The sequence below is a fragment of the Rattus norvegicus genome, chromosome 9 (assembly GCF_021556685.1).
Source record: "Rattus norvegicus strain SHRSP/BbbUtx chromosome 9, alternate assembly SHRSP_T2T, whole genome shotgun sequence".
Lineage (NCBI taxonomy): Eukaryota > Metazoa > Chordata > Mammalia > Rodentia > Muridae > Rattus > Rattus norvegicus.
In genome coordinates this window covers 33,367,983-33,393,920 of record NC_141542.1, presented here as the reverse complement: position 1 = coordinate 33,393,920, position 25,938 = coordinate 33,367,983, and the positions used below count along the sequence as shown (strand labels likewise).

Below are 25,938 nucleotides of genomic sequence, written 5' to 3'. Positions count from 1 at the left end.
CCGCAGCCAAGCAAGCTGGCTGACAATTGCTTGGAGAAGATGGAAGGCTTCAAACTCAAAGCCTGCGGGAGATTAACTCAAAGGTCTGGGATCGAAGCCAGAGAGATGGCTCTGCAGTCAAGTGTTTACAGCTCTTAGAAAGGACCCAAGTTCCTTTGGGTTCAGGAGCCAAATCCCAATGGCCAATAAGGTCACTTCAGTGGGCTCTAATGCCCTCTTCTGGCTTCTTTGAAAAGCTATACAATGCATACATACTCAGACACTCGCCTAAAAAAGCTTTTTTCTTTAAAAATTTTGAAGATATGGAGATATATATATATTTTTTTCACATGTACCAGTGGCTGTACCATACATGCCTGTGTGTGTGTGTGTGTGTGTGTGTGTGTGTGTGTGTGTGTGTGTGTAAACACACATGAAGCCTTGATTTCGATACTCAGTCCAAAAGCAGAACAACAAAAAAAGAACTTGAAATTTTTAAACTCCTGCTGCTGGTTTCTAATTTAAAAGATGTGGCACACTAATTTCCTATCTCTGTATGCTCTGTCTTCTAGACAGACATTTAAGACAACGTTCATGGGCCATATTCAATAAGGGTTATGTGGGCCTTGTTGCAGATTTCTGCTGTTAAGAGAGCAAACCTGTGTAAATGCTTGGCCCCTCCTCACAACTCCATGCTCTGTTACACTTTGTTCTTTCAAACCAGCTTCTCTCAGAAGACAGAAAAGTATGTCTGAAAAGCTCTCCCGCTGACACCTCTTGCTTCTACTCTGTATGAACCCAGTCTCTGACCAACTGAAGTTGATCTGAGTATTCTCTGAAAGGGCACTTGTCTTCAACCAAATTCCACAAATGGAGTAGCTCCCCCAAAGAAAGAAATGCTGTGTTCAAAACCAGAGGAAGACGTCTCTCAATCTTAACTTGTCTGCATCATACCAATACTTTAAAATGTTTCTGAAAAAATAGGACGGCAACCTCCATTTTTATTTCAGTCCAACTATGCGCCAAAGCAATCTAGAAGGCACTTACTTCACAGAACCTCAAGTTCTTCCCCCATCCCTCGAGGTAGGAACTATCTAAGTGGTTCCAAATGAAACAGCTACTCAAAATGGTTCAGTAAAATCCACCCAGCCAGAACCTCAAGGCTTTAACTTCGGCATTTCTTTTTCTTTTCTGTTTTTGAAAACTTAAATACAGTAATTAATGAGAACTATCATCTTCCTTAAAAATATAGGACATGATGAAGGACACAGTGGTTTGAGTAAGACTAGCCCCAGCCCCAAAGACTGATACCCGCTGAGGTGTGGCCCTGCTGGAAGGGGTGTGTCACTGTGGTGTGCCTCTCTCCGCCCACTGCTGATCATCAGAGCGTGAGTTCAGTTCTTTCTGGGTCCTGCTTTTTTGCCTTGCCATCATGGACTCTGCTCTCTGACTGCATGAGCCAAAGGCTTTCATCTAGGAAAGCCTTGGCCATGATGTTCAATCACGTCTAGCAGGAGAGTTAAGATAAGCAATAACCAGGGAAGACCAACACGAGCGGCAGCACAGTTCTTTTTTATTATTAATTTTTCTTTTTGAGGGAAAAGCATATTTTCTGTCATTTCCTTTTTTAACAGCACCTGTAAAAAATGAAGACAGTATTCTAAGATTCTAAGATATAGATGTGGACTTTGGAATGTTAGATTGTCAAAACATCAACTGTATCACATCAGTTAACAAACAGAAGGCAAGGCAGGCTAAACAAGGGCAGAATCTTGTTAACTAGAAATATTAATAGCAGCAACTTTTGAAAGATGATTTTATTAAGGTCATTGCACTTGGTCATTTATTGCTACAGCACAAGGCCATTCAATTGTAACACTTCTCAATTCTGATTGCAAAGATTGTCTCATTCCGCTCATACATTTCAAGTTTAAATGCAAGCATAAAACATTCATCAAAAAAATCTACAGAGCACTTAGAATGGATTTCTTGTCTGTGATCACAGTAAGGAGTGTAAGGAGTCCTCTGTCAGACCAACCCATCCTCTTCTTGCATCCTCTGATTTTCTGTGAAGTCCTGGACAGTTGGATAGAGGTAATACCTTTATAGAAAGAGCAAGCTTAGTGGTCACAAACACAGCAAAATAACATTGAAATCACTAGACACTTAGTGGTACTGTGTTTCAAAGACCAGCAAATCTGAACTGTACATTCACTAGTAATTTGGCAATGACAGATTCATTTATACTCATATTGGGGAAGGGGGATTCACCTCTAAGTTGTTGTTATTGTCATTTTCTGACTTTAACTTTAGAAATAGTAAAAGTTCTCATACTAAGGGCAAATACTGGCAAATTACTATTTTAAAGGAATTCTTTTCCCCTTTAAATAAGTCCAAGCTTGCTTGGTTTTTGTTGTTGCTGTTGTTGTTGTTGTTTGTTTTTGTTTGTTTGCTTTTTACTGTTTTGTAAAGGGCAGAAAATAGACACATGGAAAACAGGCGGTATTCTCTATTCTGCTTGAGAAGGCTAAAGCATGTACTCACTGCTATTCTGCTTGTGTGGACTGCTGAAAATACCCACCACCACCCAAGGAACATTGTTTCCTTTCTTGTGGACACAGGGCCCCCATGCAGCACAGGCCAGCCTCAAACTCATGACTTCCCTCTCTCCATCTCCAAGTTACACACATTGTCTTCACTACACATGTCTCAAGTAAACCTTTCAACAGCATTAAAGTATATATGCTAAAATATAAGTACAAGTAGTAAAATATATGTGTTGCTGGGACCAACATCACCAATCAGGTCAGTGAATCACAGTAGGTCAGAAAGGAACCAAACTGCAAATGAAAATTGAGTATCCAATAAGGGGTTGTGCTTCTATTTTTCTTATTCGTGTTTATATCACATAAACTCATTTTTCTGTTATCTTTTCTATTAGAATTATTTTCCCAATTTGTTACATTCTAACTAATATCTATGAGCTACATATTGGTCCAGAAAATCACTCACCTACTGTTGAATGTGTATGTTACTTTTTTATTAAAATAACGCTCACTGGGAATAGAACGCAGTCTGAACTGTTAGTGCTTTCCTTCCCTGCAGTGTGGGTGGAGACAAGCCTGCCAATGGGGAAAGTAGGACATAATTTCTAGGACGTGGGGAAAGTAAGAGATGGTTTTTAGGGTGAGGTCACTGCCATCTGAGGACTGTTATTACATTAATAAGAAACAAATACTTCATTTGACTAATCACTGAAAATAAAAGGGAGCAATTCTGTTCATCAACAACCTCTCATTAGATGAGCTCAGACTTGAAATGGTTAAAAAGGCTGGACACGCTGGGCATGCCTGTCATCCTAGCACCTGGGAGGCAGAGGCAGGGAAACCGGAAGCTTCAGAGCAGTTTTGCTATACTACGTCACAAGGTGGAGTCCAGCCCGGGTTGAGGCCCTGTGTCTAGACCCTGAACTGCGCACTCTATTTACAGTTACCTCTCCCCCCAGAACCTACTCGGCCGTGACTCTGTGCTGGCAAGTCTATTGCTTTCTACTCCAGTTCTATTTTACTTGAAACACACAAGTAATCTGACTTAAAAACATTGTTCTATTTTAAGATTAAAATGTAAAGAAAAAGTTTTGTTTTTTTTTTAATGAATCATGATAACTTAACACCTGACATTCATTTACTAAAGTAAAGCTTAAAGCCTGACGTTTTTTAAACAAATAAAAACGTTTCACTTTTTAAAATTAACCTTTGTGGTTTGGGACATGTTGCCCTACAGATACATTTGCATGTGCGCCTGGTGTGTAGCCACACACTCTGATGTGGTCGAGCCAGCCTCAGACACTCACTGTCGATTGGGATGCTAAAGAAATGGCTAAGTATCCACAGGGAATGTCTTCAGTACGGTCAGTTATATCTGATTTACATAACGTATATCACCACTTGTGAAATACTAACACTCTTCTTCACTTTACCTAAGTAAAAGTCCAAAATATCTCTAGGAATTAGTTTGTTCTATTAGATAAATTATGTCTCTAAAACCTGAGTGTTTACATAATAGCTTTCCAATATAGAACCTCATTCTGGAATTTTGAAAATATATGGGTTTAGAGGCTGCTTCCTAAGGTTTTCATTAGTGAAAATTAAAGGAAGGATACAATGAATTGAATACGAGACAATGAAATGAGTAATATTTACGACTGTAGAATGAGCATAAGAATACAACAATATGGCTGATGTGTACATATTCCACATGTGCTGCAGTGTCTAGGCACAAATAAGAATTAGCATGACAGTTTTAGATTTCTTAGGCCACATGAATTTAGAACAAAGCTCTTATTTTCTCAAGCTTAATCCAGTACAGTTTGTAACTAGCTTCCTTTAATGAATCCTATAGTGTGATCATTACAGAACACTCTAGAAGTTGGATTTATTGTTATTATTTCATTAACGATTAAATATGCATGGGTGAGGAACCTGGTAACTAGGAGCTCCTATTTTATCACCCAATGTACAAACAGCACTGCAGACAAACAGGCACAACAGTGTAACCCTGGGTAAGAAGCTGTGTGTGTGTGTGTGTGTGTGTGTGTGTGTGTGTGTGTGTGTGTGTAGAATGTGTGTTTATGTGTGTGTGTGTATGTATGTATGTACGTGTGTGTGTGTGGTGTATGTATATGAGTTCATGCCCTATGCATTACAGGAAAAGCAGTGACTCTACTATAAAGCTAACCCGTCCTTCTCAAATAGTTTATCTTACAGCTTATTTGCAAAGATATTACGATATTTATAGTATAGAACTCTTTAAAAATAATACAAGTTTCAATAAAAAAACTATTATGAACTTTCTTTCCTTTTTATACAGATTCAGTAGTATTTTCAAGCAAACAGTAGAAATGTTTGCAATCCCAGCACAGTAAGAAATAAGGCCTCTTCTTTTTTTCATATTGGCAAAACAAAATATATATAAAAAAAAAACTGTCACCCCAACTTTTTGGTAGATATCACAGTTCATGTTCTCTTATTTCTTCACCACAACACAACGTCTGTTGTTTTTAACAAGTCAGTTAAGTTCATAGAGAATTAGGGTCCACTGGGTCCACACCACTTCAAGACAACAGAACAGCTTTCTTGAGCTTTGCTATTTCCACCTAAAAACAAAACATAAATTGGACAACATAACATACCTTTAATAAGGTTGACGTTTGCCTATCTGTACCACATGACCACACTTTCTAGCCGTGGAACTTGGATCCCAATATCAAACTCTAATTCCTTAGAGTGCGGACCTAATACTGTTGAATAAGAATGTCAATAGAAAATACCAGGCAAGCTCCTAAATAGAAAGGAATAAGAAAAAGAAATGTTTATCTCAACTAGAATATGGCTAAGTGACAAAAGCATTTGAAATAAATATGGAAAGAAAATCAAGGCATACATCCCACAAATGCAAACAAAATGAAAAGAAAATTTCTCAAAAAGTAAAGAGAAACTTAGAAAGAATGCAGAGCCAAGAAAACCTTTTATGAGGTGGGAGTGGGAACTATGACATGGTCGAGACGCTGAAGAAGGAGCCAAGCCCCGCCATGAGTGAGCAGAGTCTAAAATGCATGTGTCTGAGGCACATCCTTGCAACCCCAGTCTGACTCAGGTGGCAGATGCAGGAAGACTGCAGTGGGTTGAAGGCTCAGCTTTCCCACATAGTTAAGACCCTGTCTCAAGAAATCAAACAGAAAAAAGACTGACTTTATGGTAAAGATCCAAGACAGAAAAACCAAACCATTTTAGGAGGTACAATGAGAACTACTTCTGTAGCCAATGAACCCCAAATAAAAGGTGAAAACAAGCACAGCAGATCAAGCTGGGGATGGAGGTGGGTGGGGTGGGGGTGGGGGGCTGAGTGTTTGCAAAGGTGCCAAAAGGAGCCCTGTCAGATATCAGCAGAGTGGTGTCAAGTGACAAAGCACCTTCAAGCCAACATGTGCCAATCACATAAAACCATGCAGATAAGGACTCTCAGAGGTTTACGCAGCAAAGACTGAAAATCATGATTAGCTGGGTCCCACTGCCACGCCATTCTAAAGCCTCTTTGACCTCTGTAGTAGAACCAATGTTCCTCACAGCTCCTTGCCCTTTCCAGCAATATCTAAGCCCACTTGATAAGTAGCTTAGAAGCACCCCTTGTCAGTCAGGCAGTTGAGAAACCACACTTTCTGATTCTCTGACAACAACGGTAAGTAAGGAAACCCAGTAGAAGAAGGGCGGTGGTACTGACAGGAGGAGAAGGCCCTGAAAAGAACACAGTTGAAGAGAAAAACAAGAAAAGTTAAAGAAACTATGTCTCAATTCCAGCACTCCCCCTAAAAACAAAGTGAATATAACCTCTCCAGTGACAAAAGAAAGTGAGTGCTACAAACTGTGAGGACAGGGAGCCATGGGACTGAGAGGAGCAGACCTGAAGCAAGAGTAGGGTCGAGGGATGTCCAAGCCCAGAAATCTCATCCTGAGATCAGTAGGAGTAGAATCACCCTCCCTCCCAATATTTCGCCCTGGGCCTGCATGTCCTGGTGGAAGCAGCCCTGGGCCAAGCACCTATGCCTAGCCAGAGAAGGTCTCCTACAGCCTGGTTAAACTTTCACTTCCCCTTATAAGGTCATGTCCAGGTACTGCTCAAGCAAATGAGGCATCCTGAGCACCATGGCCCTGGCCAATGAAGTACACTCACTGTGGTAGCCCCTACCCCTTTGCCCCCAAGCTTTAAATAGCCTTCGTTTCCCAAGGTCTCTGAAGCTAGTCCAAGGAGTGTGTTTTTTGCCAGTGCACTCACTTCCAAATAAGATCCTGCCTGCACCCACCTGCACCTGACTAAGCTTCTCTCCCTCCAGTCCAGGCCAAATGACCAGGACCCAGGAAGGCAAAAGCCTGCTTGCCCCTTAAGGTAAAAAAGAAAAAGAAACAAAAAGCTCAAAGAATTGAAGATCAAGGGACAACAGTATTTATTCACTCAGACCCCTTACATACCTGGTATTTCACACAGAGTCCAGAGTAAAGACTCAGACCAATCACAGAGCTGAACTACAGCTCCAGGTCCGACTGCTTCCCTAGCAAGCACAAGGCCCCATGTGACTCTCAAAACAAAGAAAAAATTCCTTTTAAACTGCATGAATCCACAGAGTCAGCAATTGCATGAATACAGAGAGTCAACAAGAAACAGGAAACTGCTCCATGAAATGGCGCAGTGTTCATCTGAGGTAGGAGAGCATAGCTTGTAGCAGAGCCAACCACAGAGCGGAAAGATGGGAAAGCAAAGCCTCACAGTTTATAAAGCTGGAGATGCATTCATTACCTCTAGGTTACTTCGCATGGCCTTCTCTTCTTCTAGTTCTCTGCGTAGCTTTTCCAGTTCTTTCCTAAAGACAAAGTATTACCTTTCAGTTTTACCATTAAACAGCGTATTTCACTCATGTTAACTGAAGCTTTAACTTACACATACACACAGCACACAAAGGCAAACTTCTTAGGAACAGTAATCTTGTTAATTTAGAAAAGTTTCAAAATTTTCTAGTTTGAGTACTTCAGTAGAAGATTTGAAGAAACAAAAACAGCACTTCCTGCTCTTCCAGAGGACCTGAGCTTGGCCTGTGGCACTGACAAGGGGTGTCACACAACTTCAGTTCCAGCAAAACATTACATCCTCCTCTAGCCTTTGTAGGCATTATATAAACACACGCCACAGTACACACGGCACTGAGAATAAACGTCGCTGGTACTATTTCATCCCTCCTTATAGAACACTAAAGACCGCTCAGAAGAGTCAGACTGTGTGTGTGTGTGTGTGTGTGTGTGTGTGTGTGTGTGTGTGTGTGTGTGTGTGTGTGCGCGCGCTCCAATGGGGAGGAGAGATGGAGAAATGCCTGCTGGTTAAGAATCCTTGCTGCAGGGCTGGGGATTTAGCTCAGTGGTAGAGCGCTTACCTAGGAAGCGCAAGGCCCTGGGTTCGGTCCCCAGCTCCGAAAAAAAAGAACCAAAAAAAAAAAAAAAAAAAAAGAATCCTTGCTGCATTTAGAGAAGTTCACGTCCAGCAGCCACATGGAAGCTCCCAAATGCCTGTAACTCTAGTTCTAGGAGACCTGATGCCCTCTTCTGGCCTCTCAGAGTATAGCCATGCACACAGGGCACATAAACACTGGAAAAATACTTACATAAAATAAAAAATAAATTAAGTAAGAGAGTTAAAATAGATTTAACCTATAATAGGACAATGACGATAATAGACAGCATAGGCTAACAACAAAAGCTCAGTCCTAGAAACTGGTTCTCTTTTGCAGTTGTTGGCCAGTGAGATCTCACAAACCTCCCCCAGCCCCAGCCTTACAAGCTAGTGCAGATGCTATTCATTTCCCTTCAGAAGACCCTATTGCTGACGATACCACATACTTGAGTTGCTAGAACAAGGAGAAATAAAGCTATTACTGATCTAGAAGCTTCGTGTCTGCGTGCTAGCTTTCACAGTAGCAACAGGTGCTATTCATACTACCAAAGTAGAAAAGTAACCCAGTAAGAACCTTGCAAGCTACAATATCATGGCCTAGCAAGACATGCCCATCGGTGTAATAGTGGCATGAACCACTTTCTGATTATATTTAAGTTCTTCTCTCCAAGAGGAAATCTATACCTAGTACCTTTATTAAGCCAAGAATCTATAGCAAAATAGGTCACTGGCTCTATGAACCTCCTACTGATATTCTACTAAATGGGCATAATACAGTGCTAAGCCAACTCCTGAGGATTCACTATTATAACCATGTATATAACTGATGTATCTCTTAGCTGTTATTAGAGCAGCTGCTTCTTGCAGTTGATAGTGACTGACAGAGACAAAAAGAGTATAGGAGCCAGAGGTGGCGGATAACCACAGACAGACAGACACAGACAGGCAGGCAGGCAGGCAGGCAGGCAGGCAGGCAGGCAGGCAGGCAGGCAGACAGACAGACAGACAGACAGACAGACAGACAACCAGGGTGTGGTGGTTTGAATAGGAGCTGCCACCATACACTTAGGTGTTTGAATGCTTGGTCCATAAGGAGTAGCACTATTAGGAGGTGTGGTCTTGTTGGAAAAAGTGTGCCTCTGGAAAAGCAGTCAGTGCTCTAAACCACTGAGCCACCTCTCCAAACCAAGATATAGAACTCTCAGTTCCTTCTCCAGCACCATGTCTCCCTGCATGCTACTATGCCTCCTGTCATGATGATAATGAACCAAACCTCTGAAATTTTAAGCCAGCCCCAATTAAATGTTTTCTTTCCTAAGAGTTGCGGTGGTTATGCTGTCTCCTCACAGCATGCAGTGTCTTTTGGACAAAGCAGGGACATTTCACAGACATGAAATTCACAGCAGTTCTGACAGTATGTATGCACAAGACCTGTGCAAGGTTAAGCCAGACTAAATCCCATTATGAAAAGAGGAGGTAGGCATGAAGTCTGACCTCTAGCTAAGGATGTATTGGCAAGTGCCAGCTACTAGAAGAGAGTCAGTTTTCTTTTAAGAGTTTTAGCCCCCGGTAAGTCAAACACACTTCAGTGAAAGGCCACACTTCTCAGGCAATATGGGCAGTACAGATTGATTTCTAAAAACTAAATAAGTAAGACAGACACAAAGTGGAGCTGGGGTCATCTGGGATGAGTTAGAGAAGGGCAAATAAGCAAATCACATTGTACAAAAATCTCAAAGAACCAATTAAGATAATTTAAAAAAATCACCAAGAGTGACAAATGTATGATACAAAAATAAACTCAAACAGCTAAGGACAAATAGAGAGATAATATATGGCTTTTAAAAGCAATTCTCCATATTCACATATCACATATTTTGTAGATTAGACACTCTAGCACTCAAACAAAAGCCAGTTAATTACAAAACAAATTACAACTTATTTGGTAAAATACTTGGACTTCAATTTCCTCTTATTGTTTTCAATTAAATATTACATTAAATTTCCCAAGTCAAAATATTCAGCCAATAATTTATATTTTTAACCTCATGCTGTCAATATTTAACTTCCCTCTAACCTATATTTTTTCAGTCATTCTGTAAATATGTATTTTGCAGGTTTCAGAAATTGTTTTTTAAGGTATCCACTGTTAGACTTTATTTTTCTAAATAGTACAAGCAGTTAATTTATTTAGCTAATAGAAGGTACAGCGAGAGGTCATGAAGTGAGCTGATGCAAATCAGATGAAGGGCAGTGCTTTAATTTCTTTCACCTTATATGTGCTATCTGATATTCACACATCAAATTGTGTTTTATTGGTTGGTTGTTCTGCAATCGAAGAAACTAAGAGGAAATTCACATACTGGTAACATCACTAGGTTAGTATGGCAAATTTCTAAATTGACATGTATTGTTTTTTGCCTTCTCATGTTTCCTAGATAAAGTTTCCTAAAGAACAATATACATCCATGGATTAAGAATTCTTCCCAAAGGGGCTGGAAAGGTGGCTTAGACGTTAAAAGCTCTAGCTACTCTCCCAGAAGACAGGAGTTCAGTTCTCAGCATCCACAAGGAAGCTGACGACTATTTGCATCTCCTGTCCTAGGGGCTCCAATACCCTCTTCCTTCTGCCCTCCACAGGTACCATGCAAAACACAGACACACACAGGCACGCACACACTTAATACACAGAAATACAGGCAGACAAAAACATACATAAAAGAAAAGTAAATTGAAAAAACCTTTATTCCTTCAAAAAACAAAAGCCCCGGGCCTTGTAGCTGCAATTGCACTTGGGAAGCAATGGCAAGATCGAAGTTCAAGGTCATCCTCCACTATGTAATAAATTTGAGAACGACACCAAAAAAAGCAAAGGTTTGTGTTTCTCAGCTGACATTCCAGTCCAACTGAAAGAGAAGCCCAGGAGCTCCTGGCATTTGATGCCTGTTGGGAGAAAACCCATTTTCTTCGGGGTCTAGGTTCTGGATGGGTTGCTTATGCTCCCACAGATGACCCTTCATCCTATGCATCTGGCAGCACTAACCGAACCAGTGAGCTATTAAAAGTCAATAAATAAAGGCATGTAGTTGAGAGGAGAACATGGAAGGTGGAATTAGGAAAGGGGTAGTGAAAGGTAGACACACACACACACACACACACAATATATATATATATATATGGAACTGATACTGATATTCAATTTGCAGAACCTATATGGTTGCTCACAACCATCTGTAATTCCAGATTGTCTTAGTTAGGGTTTCATTGCTGTGAAGAGACACCATGACCATGACCACTCTCCTAAGCGGTCATGAATTGGCGCTGGTTTACAGTTCAGAGGTTCAGTCCATTATCATCATGATGGGAAGCATGGGGGCACGCAGGCGGACATGGTGCTGGAGGAGCCGAGAGTTGTACTTCGTGGTCCACAGGCAGTAGAAGGAGACTACTACTATAGGTTGAGCATAGGAGACCTCAAAGCCCACCCCCACGGTGACATACTTCCTTCAACAAGGCCACACCTCCTGACACAGAAGCTGCCCACTCCTCCACCTCTCCCTCACAGAAGGCAGAGGATAGCTTTATGGAGTCGGTTCTCTCCTTGTACCACACAGATCTTGGACACCAAACTTAGGTCATTAAGAACCGCATCACTGGCCCCAAATACATCTTTTTTTTTATGGTTTCATATTCTTTAACTTTACATAAATAGAATGACATTGTTATATACATTTCTGACTTGTTCCTCCAATCTCCCATTTCATAAAGGGACTACTATTAATTCATGTACATTCCTCAGTATGGTGCCCACTGTAAATTTCTCAGTAGACCAATTTGTACCGTCTACTTAATCCCTTGCTATTGCTCTCTAACTTTAGATTTTTAAATAAAACCCACCATTCAGCTTCATTTTTCCAAATCAGCTTGAGATGTTGAAAGTATACCTTTGTAAAAATTTCTAAACTATGTAAATATACATAATAATACCTTACTCATTTTACCAACAATTTAAGAAAACCTACAGGCAATTCATGTGTGCAATTGTTACTGCACTAAAAATCCTACATTTGGGCTAGGTGTGGTGGCACACACATGCAATTCCAGCGCTTGGGACGTTGAAACAGAAGGATCAAATTCAAGGTCATAGCTAATGTCAGAATACCGGACCACACTATGCTACATGAGACACTGTCCCAAAGAACAACACTTGGTATCAAATGTGTAAAATAACAAAACTTACAAGTCAGGAGAATTTTCCAACTGGTACGCGGTATTCAACATTTACAGAGAAATAAATATACAGCTTCTACTGTACGTAGTACAGAGTTTGTAAAAAATTTTCAAAATAAATCAAAGTACCCAAGAAAGACCTGGCACATCAAATGACAAACTCTATACTCATAATGTATTCATTAGATAATCTATGATACATACAGGATATATATACACACACACATATATATACACATACATACACTAACGTAGATTTGCTATACATGCATATATGTATACATACACTGAAACATATTTTGAAAATGCATGCATTTTTAATAGTTATTCTAAATAAAAATTTTGTTCCCATCTGTTATTTTTTATTTTTAATTTACTTTTATTTTGTTATTTAAAGCAGAGTCTCACTACATAGCCCTGGGAGAGCCAGGAAGTCATTCTGTCATTCAAGATGATCTTGAACTCAGAAATCCTTCCCTGCATATGCCTCCAGGGTATTGGGATTTAAAGCATTCGCCATACCAGGCCCTATTTTATATTGTTAATACCACTTTTTTTTAAAAACAGAATTAAAAACCTGGTGCAAATTAAAAAAAGAAATAGTTAAATTAAGACTCAGGGTCTAGGCATGAATTTTATATTTTATGATATATATGTCCAAGAAATCTTTTGGGAGAGGGGAGTATAATTATGAGATGGGACGCTCGTCCTCAGTTTAGTTAGAGTAGCTGACCTGCCATCTGATTTATCCATGGAACCTTTGCTAGATTATGGTTAAAGTACCAGCAGATCTGTAAACCAAAGATACGAACGAGGTTGAGTGCAGACCCTGACACTGAAAAACTGCAGTCATAAGGTAAATGGCTACACACACACACACACACACACACACACACACACACACTGATTTGTTCATTAAAAGGGGAAGGGGGTGTGCAATAGGGTATCTTTTAAACTTCTTTTGGAGTTAAAACTTTATGTGTATGTGTGTGTTGGGGGTGTGTCCTACTTTATACCACATCAAAACTTTCAGGGCTGTGGATGTAGGTCAACGGTAGTAGACTGCATTAACACCACTCTCTAGGCCTGATCCATAGCACTATACAAACAAGAAGAACTTTCAGAGTTAATGGGGGTGGGGGGTGAGGAGGAGGGTTTGGGAGGGTTAGATATCTCTGTGGTTTGGAATCCATTCATTTGTAACCTTCTAATGTAAGCCTAACAGAAATAGGGGTCAAAGTCCTATCATACCCAAAACACCAATGCAATTTTCTCAGTATTTTCAAGACTAATTGGCACCTATGCCTGACAGCTCATACCTTAGCACAGAGGCACACACAGACGTTCTAGAACTGAGTCACTGGAATAAGTTTTCCCATCATTTTTGCTGAAAGTGCTATAATACAAATGCCTTTGAAACATACGCATTTGCATACATAGGAAGCTTAGGGCTTCAGTTCACAAAGAAGTCTCTGTACATCTCAGGGACACTTTGAAGAAATTAAGAGATACTCACCCATGATCCTTTTTCAGTGCATCTACAATGCACAATAATTCAATAATCTGGGCTCTAAGTTCATCCAGGGAGCTTTTTTTCCCATCATCGGCTTCTACTTTAGCTTTGAGCTCTAATGGACTTAGGAAAGCAGCTGTATTTACTTTAGAAGCACTTGAAGGTGCTGAAAGAGATGGCTGAAAAATAGTTAAAAATTCTCATTACGTTTGTGTCTATAACTAATATATTTCAATCAGAAGACATTTTGTTCTGGTTTTCATTTTTAACACAGGATCACATATAGTCCAGGCTGATTTATAATTCCAGATCCTCATATAGGAAACTTCTCTACTGCCCTCTCTACTCCCAAGGAGTGAGATTACAGTCCACACCATACTAAGGATTAAACCCAGGGCTTTGTACACAGAGAATCACTCTACTAACTGAGCCACATTCCCAGGTCATCATATTTTTACAGCGGGAATACAAGCAACTAATGCAGTATATATTAAGCATTCTTAATCTGAAAATTTCCAACCTTAAAAATTCTACTCCAGACTTTGTAATGGGTTTCAAAGTGCTGGCATGCTTACATGTGGGTAAAGAATTACATGAAACAAGTAAATTTTATGTTTACTCTTGAGTCACAGTCCTAAAATATAATTACTTCTCTGCAAATTTTCCAAAATTCTGACCTCAAGCATTTTAGAAAAGTGCTACCTAACTCACGTGTCACGATAAATGGGACCCACTACAGTAGGTGTGGGGTTGCTTACAGCCTGAACTGTGAGTCCCAATAGAACTTCAGATCCATGCATCACTCAGCCCTCATTATAGAGAAACTTGTCCTAGATGGTAATTAAGACACCGTAACTGACAATGTACAGAGGATAAGAGACCTTGGAGTACTCGGTCCTAAATGGGATGTCTATGTCATACTCCTTCCCCCCACAATTCAGGATCTATGCAGAAATGGAACCAGAAAGATAAGAGGAGCCACAGGTGATAGATGACTTCAAAGAAAAAGTGTGCTCAAGACCTGCCCAAGCTCAAGCCACACAAAATTCCCCAGAGCTCAGAGGGGAAAGTGGGCAAAGTAGGCACACAGTACATCCCTGGCAAAGAAGCTGTATGCGAACACCAGCCGCTAGGAGAAAGGAAAGTCAGTTTTCTGCAGGGGAGTGAAACCAAGTGTGTGTCAGCCACACTCCAGAACAGGTCCAACAGAAACTTGACTCCTTGTTTTCTTCTGAGTTGCTTTTGTCAAAACAGAAAAATGTGAAGCTGAGTGGGAAGAGAGGGTGGGTGTGTGTGTGTGTGTGTGTGTGTGTGTGTGTGTGTGTGTGTGTATGTGTGTGTGTGTGTGTGTGTGTGTGTGTGTGTGTGTGTGTGTGTGTGTGTGTGTGTGGAGTTGGGGGAGGGAAAGAATATGATCAAAGTATACTATATGAAATTCTCAAAGAATAAAAAATTTACAAAAACAAAGATAAATGATAAAACAGAGAAATTCCACAAGCAGTTTGGTGTTCACTGCTGGGGGTGGGAAAAAATCAGTAAGAAAGAAATCTGTAATCTCTAGTGGCTTTTTTTTTAAGGAAGGAAAATACCCAATGCCTTATCTATTGAATAGTTTGTCTAGTGAGGCATCTGCAAGTAAAACTGTATCGACATTAAAGTGCTACTTTAATCTTTATACTTATAAATACCCAAAGCCTCACTTAAAAGGAATTATGACGAATTTAGTTAAGTTCATAGACTATCTGACAATTTCACTAAACTTTTAGAAAAGTTTTAAGAGACTGCAGACAATATAGAGAATCAGATTAAATATATTTGTTAAATTAACGAAGTGGTCAAATATCCTGGAATGAAAATGACGAATAACACAAGCCTTAAGTATATGTGTAGTTTGTAAAACAAGATTGTCTTCAACAAAAATGACTTTAGAAAAGAACATCACCATATAGTAGATGGGCCACCTATTCTGCCACCAAGGCCAGTACACACTCGATGCTTCAGAGTGCCAAGAACCAAGTGAAAAATGAACGGACGAGACCTAACTCCAACTGCTAACCCTCACAGGGAATTAGGCTGCAGCTGCTTCTCCAGAGCGGAGCCTGCCTAGGCAGAGGGAGGCAGGAGGATCAGTACGAGCCTTCTGAGGAAGCCGGTCAACATAAGAAAGTACAGAAGTCAGGGCTGCACAGAGACCCTGCCTCAAAACAATCAAATTATTTTATGTGAACAAATTCCTGAGTATAAATTTAATAAGAAAATTAAATGGTATACAAATCAATTTCCTATGCCTTAGAAATATGAAATATATAGCACACTCCTTAGAATAAGGTAAGTAATTCTTTTCTTAAAAGAGCTAGAGAGGGGGGTTGGGGATTTAGCTCAGTGGTAGAGCGCTTGCCTAGCAAGCGCAAGGCCCTGGGTTCGGTCCCCAGCTCCAAAAAAAAAAGAAAAAAGAAAAATAAAAAAAGAGCTAGAGAGGACAGTGTGTCTTAAGCTTAATAATGCAATTTTCAGCAAGAATTACTTTATTTTTTGGCAGAAGAGGGAAAAACTGTCTAAAAGGGCATCTTAAATTTCATGACTATGATAGCTACAACATATCTTAAAAACGTAACAATCTCAGGCTACAGTAGATCTACCTTTGAAGAGTAGCCTGCATCCTTCTTAAACTCCGACGGCTTTATGTTGCCACTATCATCATCTTTTGGGAGCTTCAAGGTTTTTTCTGGGCTCTGGGTTGGCTAAATGTTAAGCATTTAAAAGAAACAAGAAAAAAAAAATCAAGACACGGATTTTATAAAAAGAAAACTTTTAATAAGCATTTACACAAGGCAGCCAACATTCCCACCACTTAACTGCCACTGTCCCTGCTGTCCCTGCTGTGGATAAGAAGTCACAGGACATCAGGCTAGACAGCACTTCGGCAACACTAGCCTTCCTCATCAAATTAAAGTGTGTCCACGGAGGTAATCTGAGAGCAGCACAGTGGCCATGCTGTTCATATTAACAATCTGTACACACACATATATAAACACTGAAGTAGATTCACACTCCACACTAGAAAGCAGTTACTGAAGTTACCAAAATGTGAGAACAAATACTACAAAGGAAGGAATGGCCGAGAGGTGGGGAAGACCCTCCCCCTTTCCTGAAGTCTGTGCCTACTGCTCACTGACCCTGCTGTGCTGTCTGAACAAAGACCCTGTGCTCTGTGACTGTGATCAAGACCACTCTATTTTCTAATCCTGGAACCTTTTAGGCAATATCCTAGTGAACTGAACACACCTCTTTTCCTATGTTTTCTTAAATTAAAAAGAAAACCATAAAGTTGTCTTCCAGACTTTTAAAATTAGGTGTGGCTGTAAGTCTGTTCATTCTTATCTTAGCACTTCCTTTATCTTCTACATTTTTCTAAAGTAAGGGAAACTCACAGAATGTCCACCATTGAAGCGGCCAGGCAATCTTCTTCCAGGCATCTTGGGTCTATTTGCAGTGAGATGTAACAAGTTCTCTGAGGAAGCTATGTCATCAAAATTTACATTATCTAGAGAATAAGAATAAGTATTACCAACTAAGAGATTTGTTTCTTCTGAAGGGCAAAAAACTGTATTTCTGCTTTCTTACACCACGAATTAATTACATGCCACCACTAAGTTGAAGAGCTCACAATTGACCAAGGCTTTATATATGCATTTGGAAAGCAATACCCATGCTCTCATTAAAAACAAAAACAAACAAACAAACAAACAAACAAAATCTTTCTACCAGATACAGAAAGACCTTTTAAGACCTGTTTTCAATAGTCAGGCAACAAGAAGTTCTTATAAGAATTCTGTACCATGAACTGCAGTAGAATAAAAAGCTATCGTTTATAGTTCTCATATTTAAAAATATATATTTAAACTCTTAATTGCACCTTAGAGAATTTTTACATGTGTAACAGTTTACAATTCACACTGTGGACTAATATCAAATTTGAAGGCTGGAACTGAATCTGATACACTGTTGCTTTCTCTGTATTCTCAGTGGAAAGTAAAGGTATGATTTAGTTACATGAACATATAAAGATGCTATAATCAGGGTTCAAACAGAACACAGAAGTGACGACATTATATGAACATCATAGTGAATTATACATCTAAGATAAATCAAAGTGTAAATGCTTCACAGGACACTAATTTATTTCTCTGCCATCAAAGCCTAGTTTAGTTGACCCTGGATCAAATAATTTGTGTTTAAGGGCATATAAGACATACACAGTAACTCATACTGCCTAGCGTTTTCAAGAGTAGCCAGAAAATCCTAAACAAGCTGTTATTACTCCGAAGCTCAGATGTCTACTCATGGCACAAAACTCTTTTGTATTCATCTACTGCCGTAATGAGTGTGACTTCCTGTAGCTCAGACACTAAACTAGCAATATTAACCACAGGCAAAGTATATCCCAGTTTGCTAGGACAGTTGTTATGACTTATCAGACACAAATGTCCAAATTCAGTGATCTATTGTTTCTTCAGACCTAAACATACTCATCTTTATCAGCCTCAGATCTCCAGACTCTCCATTTAAGAGATGGTGACTACACGGCAAAGAGAGCCATCTTTTGGAACTGTGTGCTGTATAACTGAAAGGCCTGGCTAACTTCTGTGTTTTACCCTGGACAAAAACATCAAAACATAAGCTATAATTTAAAAAAAAAGTTTAAGTTACTGATCTGGATGGTTCTAATTATAGAATATAGCAAACCACAGAATGAAATAAGTAACATTTTGACCAAAGAAATAATTTTCAAATGCATATGTAAGCAACTTGTAAAGCAAAAAAAAAAAAAAAAAAAAAAAAAAAAAAAACAGAAAAATATGGAAGAAATTAAAGAAAAAAGAAACAGAAAGGGTAAATTCTTTTTAAGTATAGATTTATAAAGTACAGCATAGTCATGTAAAATGCCTTCAATACATCCAATTTAGGGTTACAACACCAAGACAATTTTGCATTCTAAAACTCTCTCAGGTTCTCCATTTAAGATATCAGATAAAACAAAATAGTGCACATTTGGATTTATAATATACCTAAAGCCTTCATATGTGATCTATTGTTAATTAACAACAGATTTACACTATGAAAATGGCACAGCAGGCATCAACTGTACAGCCACATCTGTCACTCTGACAGCCACTTACGCTTCTGTATGTTCTGAGGAAGTTGGTTTTTCAAAAAGCCAAGCAAAATAACCAATTATGGGGGAAAAGATCTGATTTGTACGGTCGCCATTTTTTTGGAGATATATTATCAAGAGTATTTTAAATTATAATCAAAAAGGTTTTTGAAAATGAACTTGGTTGTATTTTAAAATGGAAAACCAAAAGGGTTAGAATAGACAGACACACGCATACACTTTCAGCAGAATTACAAGATTGATGTGCACCACCTACTTATACTGAATATACTACTTTGATTTCTTTTATAAATTGTTATCTTACCAAAATGGAGAAGGGTAGGATAATTTCCTGACACGTAAGAAGGGAGGAAACATGGCAAACAGGCTAGGAAACAAAATCTGGAAAGAAAAGTCAAGGATAGGAATGTCTAGAAAAAAGACTAAATCAAAAAAATTATTTTACAAAGCAGGAGAAAAAGAACAGTTGTAGAATGAATAGAAGCATTTCAATGTCTAGTAACCACAGGCTATCTGAACTTACACAAAACCTTATTAGATAGATTTGATATTTGTTATTAGACAGATTTGATTTACTCCTTTGCCTTTCAAAAGAAAAATTTTAAATTACTATCAATTCCAATATACATTATGATTTTTTAGCAATATTACTTATGTTATTCACTGGACAACACAAAGACAGTTTCTAAAAGGACAGCTTATTATTTTAAGAGGCCAAGGGTACAAATCACTTCTGACATCTTATAAGATAGTTGTAACTAAAATTACACCATCAGTTAGTGAAGTTCTAGTGTTTGGTGCATTATAGTGATAAAGGTGATTTTAATTTAATGACACTGTAAAATAAAAACATGCAAAAAAGCAAATAGTACATTTAAATACTATAAATTTGATTCAATGTAATCTCTGACAGCTCTCATTGTTTGTTTGTAAGTATGTACATGAGAGACACTAAAGCCTAATGTTAACTCCATGATCTAGGCAAAAGAACCATTACTAGGAATAATGGTTTGGATACAAATCTCACTGCATGTGTTTACTACTTAATAATAACCTTATTTGAAAAGTTCCATCATAAATTCTTCCTTAAAAAAATACATGAGTATTAAAAAATTCAAAAAACAGTAAATAAACTATAATGGTAAGACAAAGGATAATTCAACAATATCACAGATGCCTTCGAATCCCATATATACAACAAAGATTTACTTTTAATCTTAAAAGAATTTATCAGAGGAAAAAACAAGATGTTTTTATCAAAGGACACTTCATTTGAACTTCTCAATGTAACTGTAATGCTACTCGTAAATTTTCTTATGCTACTAGTAAATGTTCTAAAACTAATTTAAAAAATAATTTTGCTGGTAGAAGAATTACTTTAGAAGTATCTGAATCATGTTAACTTATAATTAACTGGTAATGGCAGTGAAATTTTCATTTTATTTTATTAAAACATATTTCTGATGAAGCATTTGAGAAAGAGAAAGCAACTGAAGCAGGCTTCCCATCAGCTCTGCAATCGCAGTACTGCTACACATGAACACTGGTCGGGATGGAAATTACTCCATGCCATTAAAAGAAAAAAGGAAACTCAAATGAATATTCTAGGGATGACTTGTTTTTTAAGCATCTATATTTTCATATATATATATATATATATATATATATGTGATATATATATATATACATATATATAACTGTTTATTTTTAGTTCTGTAAATGGGCAATTGTGAGAATAAGGTAAGGAAATCAAGTCTTTCATAGACAAAGGAGAAACAGAATGAAACTGATTAGAAAGTGCGGAGGGCTTAAAGGAATGAAGCATTCACAGTAACTTCCCCATCCCATGGTCCAGGAGGACAGAAATAAACATGGTCATTTGGTCACAAGTTAAGCAAGACAATGATCTGAGGAATAAACCTGCTTACGACCAATCAGCTATTAAACAGAATGCCCAGTTTCCACAGCGATGTCAGTGTGGTTCCTAACATACTATTTCATGTCACATTATTTAAAAGACAATGGAACTATCAATAAGAGGTGTTTGTCTATTTTACATTTTCCTCTTTTAAAAGATTGTGTTTTATTTTTAATTATATGAATGTGTCTGTGTGTAGGTTATGCCCTCAGAAGAGGGCTTCCTAACCCCAGGACCTGGGGCAACCAGCAGTTGTGAGCTGCCCCAATGTGGTGCTATACTAACCTCACAGTTTAGTTCTCGATCACTCAGCCATCTCCCCAGCCCTCCTTTACATGTGTGAGGCTTACAAACTGTGCTCTGCCCTAATGCTAAACCTGAAGTTGTACTCAACCCAAATCTCACAGGAGAGAAAGAAAACGTCTATAAGGACAGACTGAAAAGCCCAAAATTGAAAATGCTTCACAGATCAAGCGTTTGTGTGGCAACATGACTACCAGTGAATAATTCCACAGCTGGCTTCAAGGAATACAAGTGACAGGCACGGTGAAAACAAATGTGCAGTAAAAACATGACCAACTTACCGTGCGCAAATCTCTATCAAAGCTGCACATACAGACGATGTTTATGAGCGCTACCTGCGGCTACCGTACTGATGAGGCCTTCCATCCTAGCAAAGAGCCTAGTCCCAACTACTGCTAAGGATGGCACTACTGTTCATTAAAATACTTTTACTAAATTCCCCAAATTGGTAATTACTGACACAGAACGTAACTGTGGCACACCACCAACGTTAGTCAAATTAAGTCAAAGAACCAAGGACAGTTGCTTAAAAGTTAACTGTTGATTTCCTGCCTTGGGACAGTTTCAGTATCTCTAAACCACTGTTTCCTTATTAAAGAAAACAATCTTAAGCTAAAAAAACTGTGACTTTTCAAACTCTGTTCTACAAGGCCTGTACATGAAGAGTAAAGAGCCACTACTGATATAAAACAAACATGGCTTTTAATTTTCCAACCATTTGCACTGATAAACTAAAATGAAACATGAAAATGGGACTATAAAGTGTAATTACTGTTGAAGTTTAAGCTGTCAGCCTGGAGCCAAACAGTCCTCTATGACACTAGGACTCTCTTCAGAGCACCACAGCACGTATCGATATGCAAGGACTGTAGCGCTCATCACTGGTGACTGAGTGTGTTGATGTGTCTGCATGTAACTCTGTTACCATATAAAATGTAGGAAACAGCATCTGTTTCCTAGGGCTACCATAAAATTAAAAATATACGTGAAAAGTCCTTTAAGAAATGTAAGAAACTAAAAAGAAGTGTAAAATGTTATATAAATATCTATTTCCATAAAGTAATGAATACTAATGCTCTTAAAGGAAGATGTCTCTGCTTCCAGCTCTCCACCTTCCCACTGTATAAATAACCCGAAGAATGGACAAACACAAGACGACCAAAAACAAACAAAAAACAAAAAACAATAAAACCAAATCTAAAGAAACACTACTTGTAAAAGTGAAGCCTGTTGATAATAAAATATTCTCTTGTAGATAACAGGTTTCTCCAAATAAAAATAAATATTTTTAAGTTTTATAAACTACAATTACTGCTGGCACTGAAAGTCTGTCATCCTAGTACTTTTTAAAAGCACGTGGGCAGATACAGGTGGCAGCCAGAAGAGGGCTTCAGATCCCCTGGAACTAGAGCTACAGTCCGCTGTAAGCCTGTGAGCCACCATGTGGGTTTAGGGAGGAGTAGCCAGTACTCTTGACCACTGAGCCATCTCTCCAGGTCCTCGTTTTCAAATTTTAAAAACCAAAATGTACTCAACTCTGACAAACGTAAAAGATATGGTCATTACGTAATGACCAAGACAGACTGAAGCACTAAGCATGTCTGTTGGTCTTGCTCATGTTTTGCTTCTCAGTAAGAAATTTCTGCTCAGACAGAACTATATTCTGCCCACCTAGCATCCTCACTTCCACTCTGGCTACTAAATTTTAAGCCCATTTCAACTGGTTGGCATTATTTACTTCTGCAAGTTGCATACAAATTTAAGCGTCTAAAAATCCATCTGAGTCCTTTTTTAATCTTGCCCATTCTGGCTTACCTGTTTCTTTTGAGTTCCTGGCTACCAAGGCATCAAGGTCTACTGACTTTGGTCTAACTGGCAATTGTTCAGGATCTAGCTTTGGTTTTGATAAGGGCTCAGTATCGATCTTTGAAGAAATTGTAGATACTTCTCCATTAATTCTGAAATGAGAAAACAAACATGCAAGAAAAGTCACTTGGAGACCAAATAGAACTACCTTACTTACTTTCTTTCTCTCTTTCTCTCTTTCTTTCTTTCTTTATCTATCTATCTATCTATCTATCTATCTATCTATCTATCTATCTATCTATCTATCTATTTATTATTTTATGTATAAGTACTCTGTAGCTGTCCTCAAACACACCAGAAGAGGACATCAGATCTCATTACAGATGGTTGTGAGCCACCATGTGGTTGCTGGGATTTGAACTTAGGACCTCTGGAAGAGCAGTCAGTGCTCTTAACCACTGAGCCATCTCTCCAGCCCCAAATAGAACTTTTAAATAGTAGTTTAACGACATTAAAGATATTTTGTGTAACAGAATACTGATTTCTACCTGTTCTGTAAAACTATGCATAAACATAAGCTGCTAACACTAAAACTAATTACAACAAAATCAGAAATGTTAAAAGCAGTTTCATTCATTTATTCTAAATATATGATTAACATTTAATAAAATTAATAGTCTACCATGAAATAAACGTACGGGAAACAGGTATTTAAACTTCGAAAGGCAACAAGCCCTTTAGGGTAATTGAAACTGTAGGTAATCAATGTCTAATTTTAAATTAGGTTAAGGCTTACTTGGCTGTTGGAGGTGGAGGAGGAACTGGCTTTTCCGGCCGCTTTGGGTACATTGTTCCAGGAGACCTCAGTAAATTATTGGCTTTGGTAGGTGGAGTAGGCTTTTTGGGTGGGACTTGAGGAGCAGCTGGTTTAGAAGGTTTCTGTTCTAGCAGTGATTTTTCATCTGATGATTTAAAAAGTACTTATTATTAATAAAAAAGTATTTAGGCTGTTTTTCTTATACATTATTGCCAGGCTAGGAAAACATGAGGCAGAGACCAATATTAACCTTCATGTTCTGTATGTGTATAAGTGTTCACTGTTTGAAGGTTGCACTATAATGTGTCTAGGAACCTTTTAAAAAGTGATCCACGGAAGCCAAAACTCATTCAACACCTGATTAGATATAACACATGCTTTTAGCTATGCCTCCAGTAGTCTTTGCTGTTAGGGGTGTTAACACTATTTTATGAAGTAATTCAATGAATAGATATTTCTGGATAGTGCAAAAATAACTGTATTATGAATAACTGTATGCCACACTCATTAAAAACAACTTCACCAACAAAAAGGCACCAGACACTGCAGACCTACATACAGCGTGTTCACACCCTTATACCTACATGCAGCGTGTTCACACCCTTATTTTTCACGTATTAACCACAAATACTAACAGATCATCTGCAGACACACAGTTCAGATCCCTAGTCCACTAGTGAGTGTAACCGTCACAATTAACAAATAATAAACTTAGGCCCAACACTGAATGACTGTCTTTGAGAAAAGAATGTATATGAAAGTCTAAAAGCAATTATATGAAATTTCCCCTTAATCAGGAACTAGGAAATATTAAACTTGAACCAACAACACAACTCTTTTAAAATTAAAAATTTCTCAAAAATATACAACATAAGGTGGTGGATGGAGAGCTGGCTCAGAAGTTAGGAGCACTGGATGCTCTTGGAGAGGACCTGTGTTCAGTTCCCAGAACCCACATGATAACCCATCGTCTGCGACTGCAGGCCCAGGGATCTGATGCCCTCTTCTGGCATCCTTGGTATTAGCCATGCATACCATGCACAAATAGTCATACAGACAAATCTTACAAAATAAAAACAAGTATACTGCCTATATTCTATCATGTATATAATTATTCCCTTAGAGCTTGTGAAAAATAGCAATCTGATAGTCCTTTAAGATAAAAGTTTGTTTGTTTGTTCTTTAAAAAGACAAAGTCTATCTAGTCCTGGCTATCCTGGAACTTACAATGTAGACCAGATTGGACTTGAGCTCACAGAAATCCTCCTGTTTCCCAAGTGCTGGGACTGAAGGTGTGAGCCACCATGCCTGGCTAAAAGTCTATTTTTACACGGCCTTGAAAATATAATAATGCATCACATACCTATACCACTAGGAGAAAAAAAACAAAACTTCCTATTTCTGGCCATAATCAAGTAGCCCTCTATAGCATTACACCAGCTAAATTTGAAATTCTAGAAAATACTGAAAAATGTTTTAGCAGAAAGGAGTCTTTGCTAAACTTATCCCTCCCTCTAGCCCACTCCCACTGTTAATAACTGTCCTGTTTCTAATCATGTGTTCCTGATACAATCCTTTGCCCTGTCTTAATAAACTGTCCTATTCTATTTCTAATCACGTGTTCCTGATAATCCTTTGCCCTGGGACACAGAAGCCTGGAACTGTATGTTTCCCTGATACTCTGGGCCTTCTCACTGTTCCTCTGACCTCCACAGTAACGTAAATGGCAGCGCTTACTCTCCACCTCCCTGTTCCTGGCAGCTGCTGAGGTTTCCAGCATTCAGAAGGCCTCACAGTAATCCCGAAGCAAACTCCCAAGTGCCCTTAAAGGTGTGCGGAACCCTCTGCACAACTGGGAACCCTACATGCCTGTGTCTGCCTTCACCTCTGCATCAGGCCAACTGACTTCCTTCTGCTGCCTGTAAAGTGTCTCTGGAATAGGCTGAGAAGGTAAACAAAACTCTAACAAATCAGAGTTTTAAATATAATGACAAAAACATACAATCAGACAATAGAAAATCCCTACAATATAAAACAGGAAAGACAGAAACTCAAACGGCCTTGAGTGTGATGGTAACTTGCACCCAGTGAGAAAGAGAGACTCAATTTCCACAACTGTCCTCCACTCACACACACCTTCGAATTGACACACAGATCATATATACACATAATAATCCATTTTTTTAAAAAAATCTAAACTT

The 25,938-nt window shown here is 38.6% G+C and overlaps 1 protein-coding gene across 5 annotated transcripts in view; it reads right to left on the bottom strand.

The window, feature by feature from the left end:
* Positions 1–1,530: 1,530 nt before the first annotated feature.
* Cd2ap (CD2-associated protein) overlaps positions 1,531–25,938 on the bottom strand; it is a 97,057-nt gene continuing 72,649 nt past the window's right edge. For 2 of the 5 annotated variants that reach the window (XR_015628618.1, XM_087565906.1), the window contains 7 exons: positions 23,717–23,882; positions 22,930–23,072; positions 17,149–17,261; positions 16,357–16,458; positions 13,721–13,896; positions 7,330–7,393; positions 1,536–5,134 (listed from right to left, as the gene is read on the bottom strand). Coding sequence is in view for 2 of the 5 variants with exons in the window: in XM_087565906.1 (XP_087422032.1) it covers positions 5,093–5,134; positions 7,330–7,393; positions 13,721–13,896; positions 16,357–16,458; positions 17,149–17,261; positions 22,930–23,072; positions 23,717–23,882 (806 nt within the window). In the remaining 3 variants the exon portion in view is untranslated. 5 annotated transcript variants of the gene reach the window in all.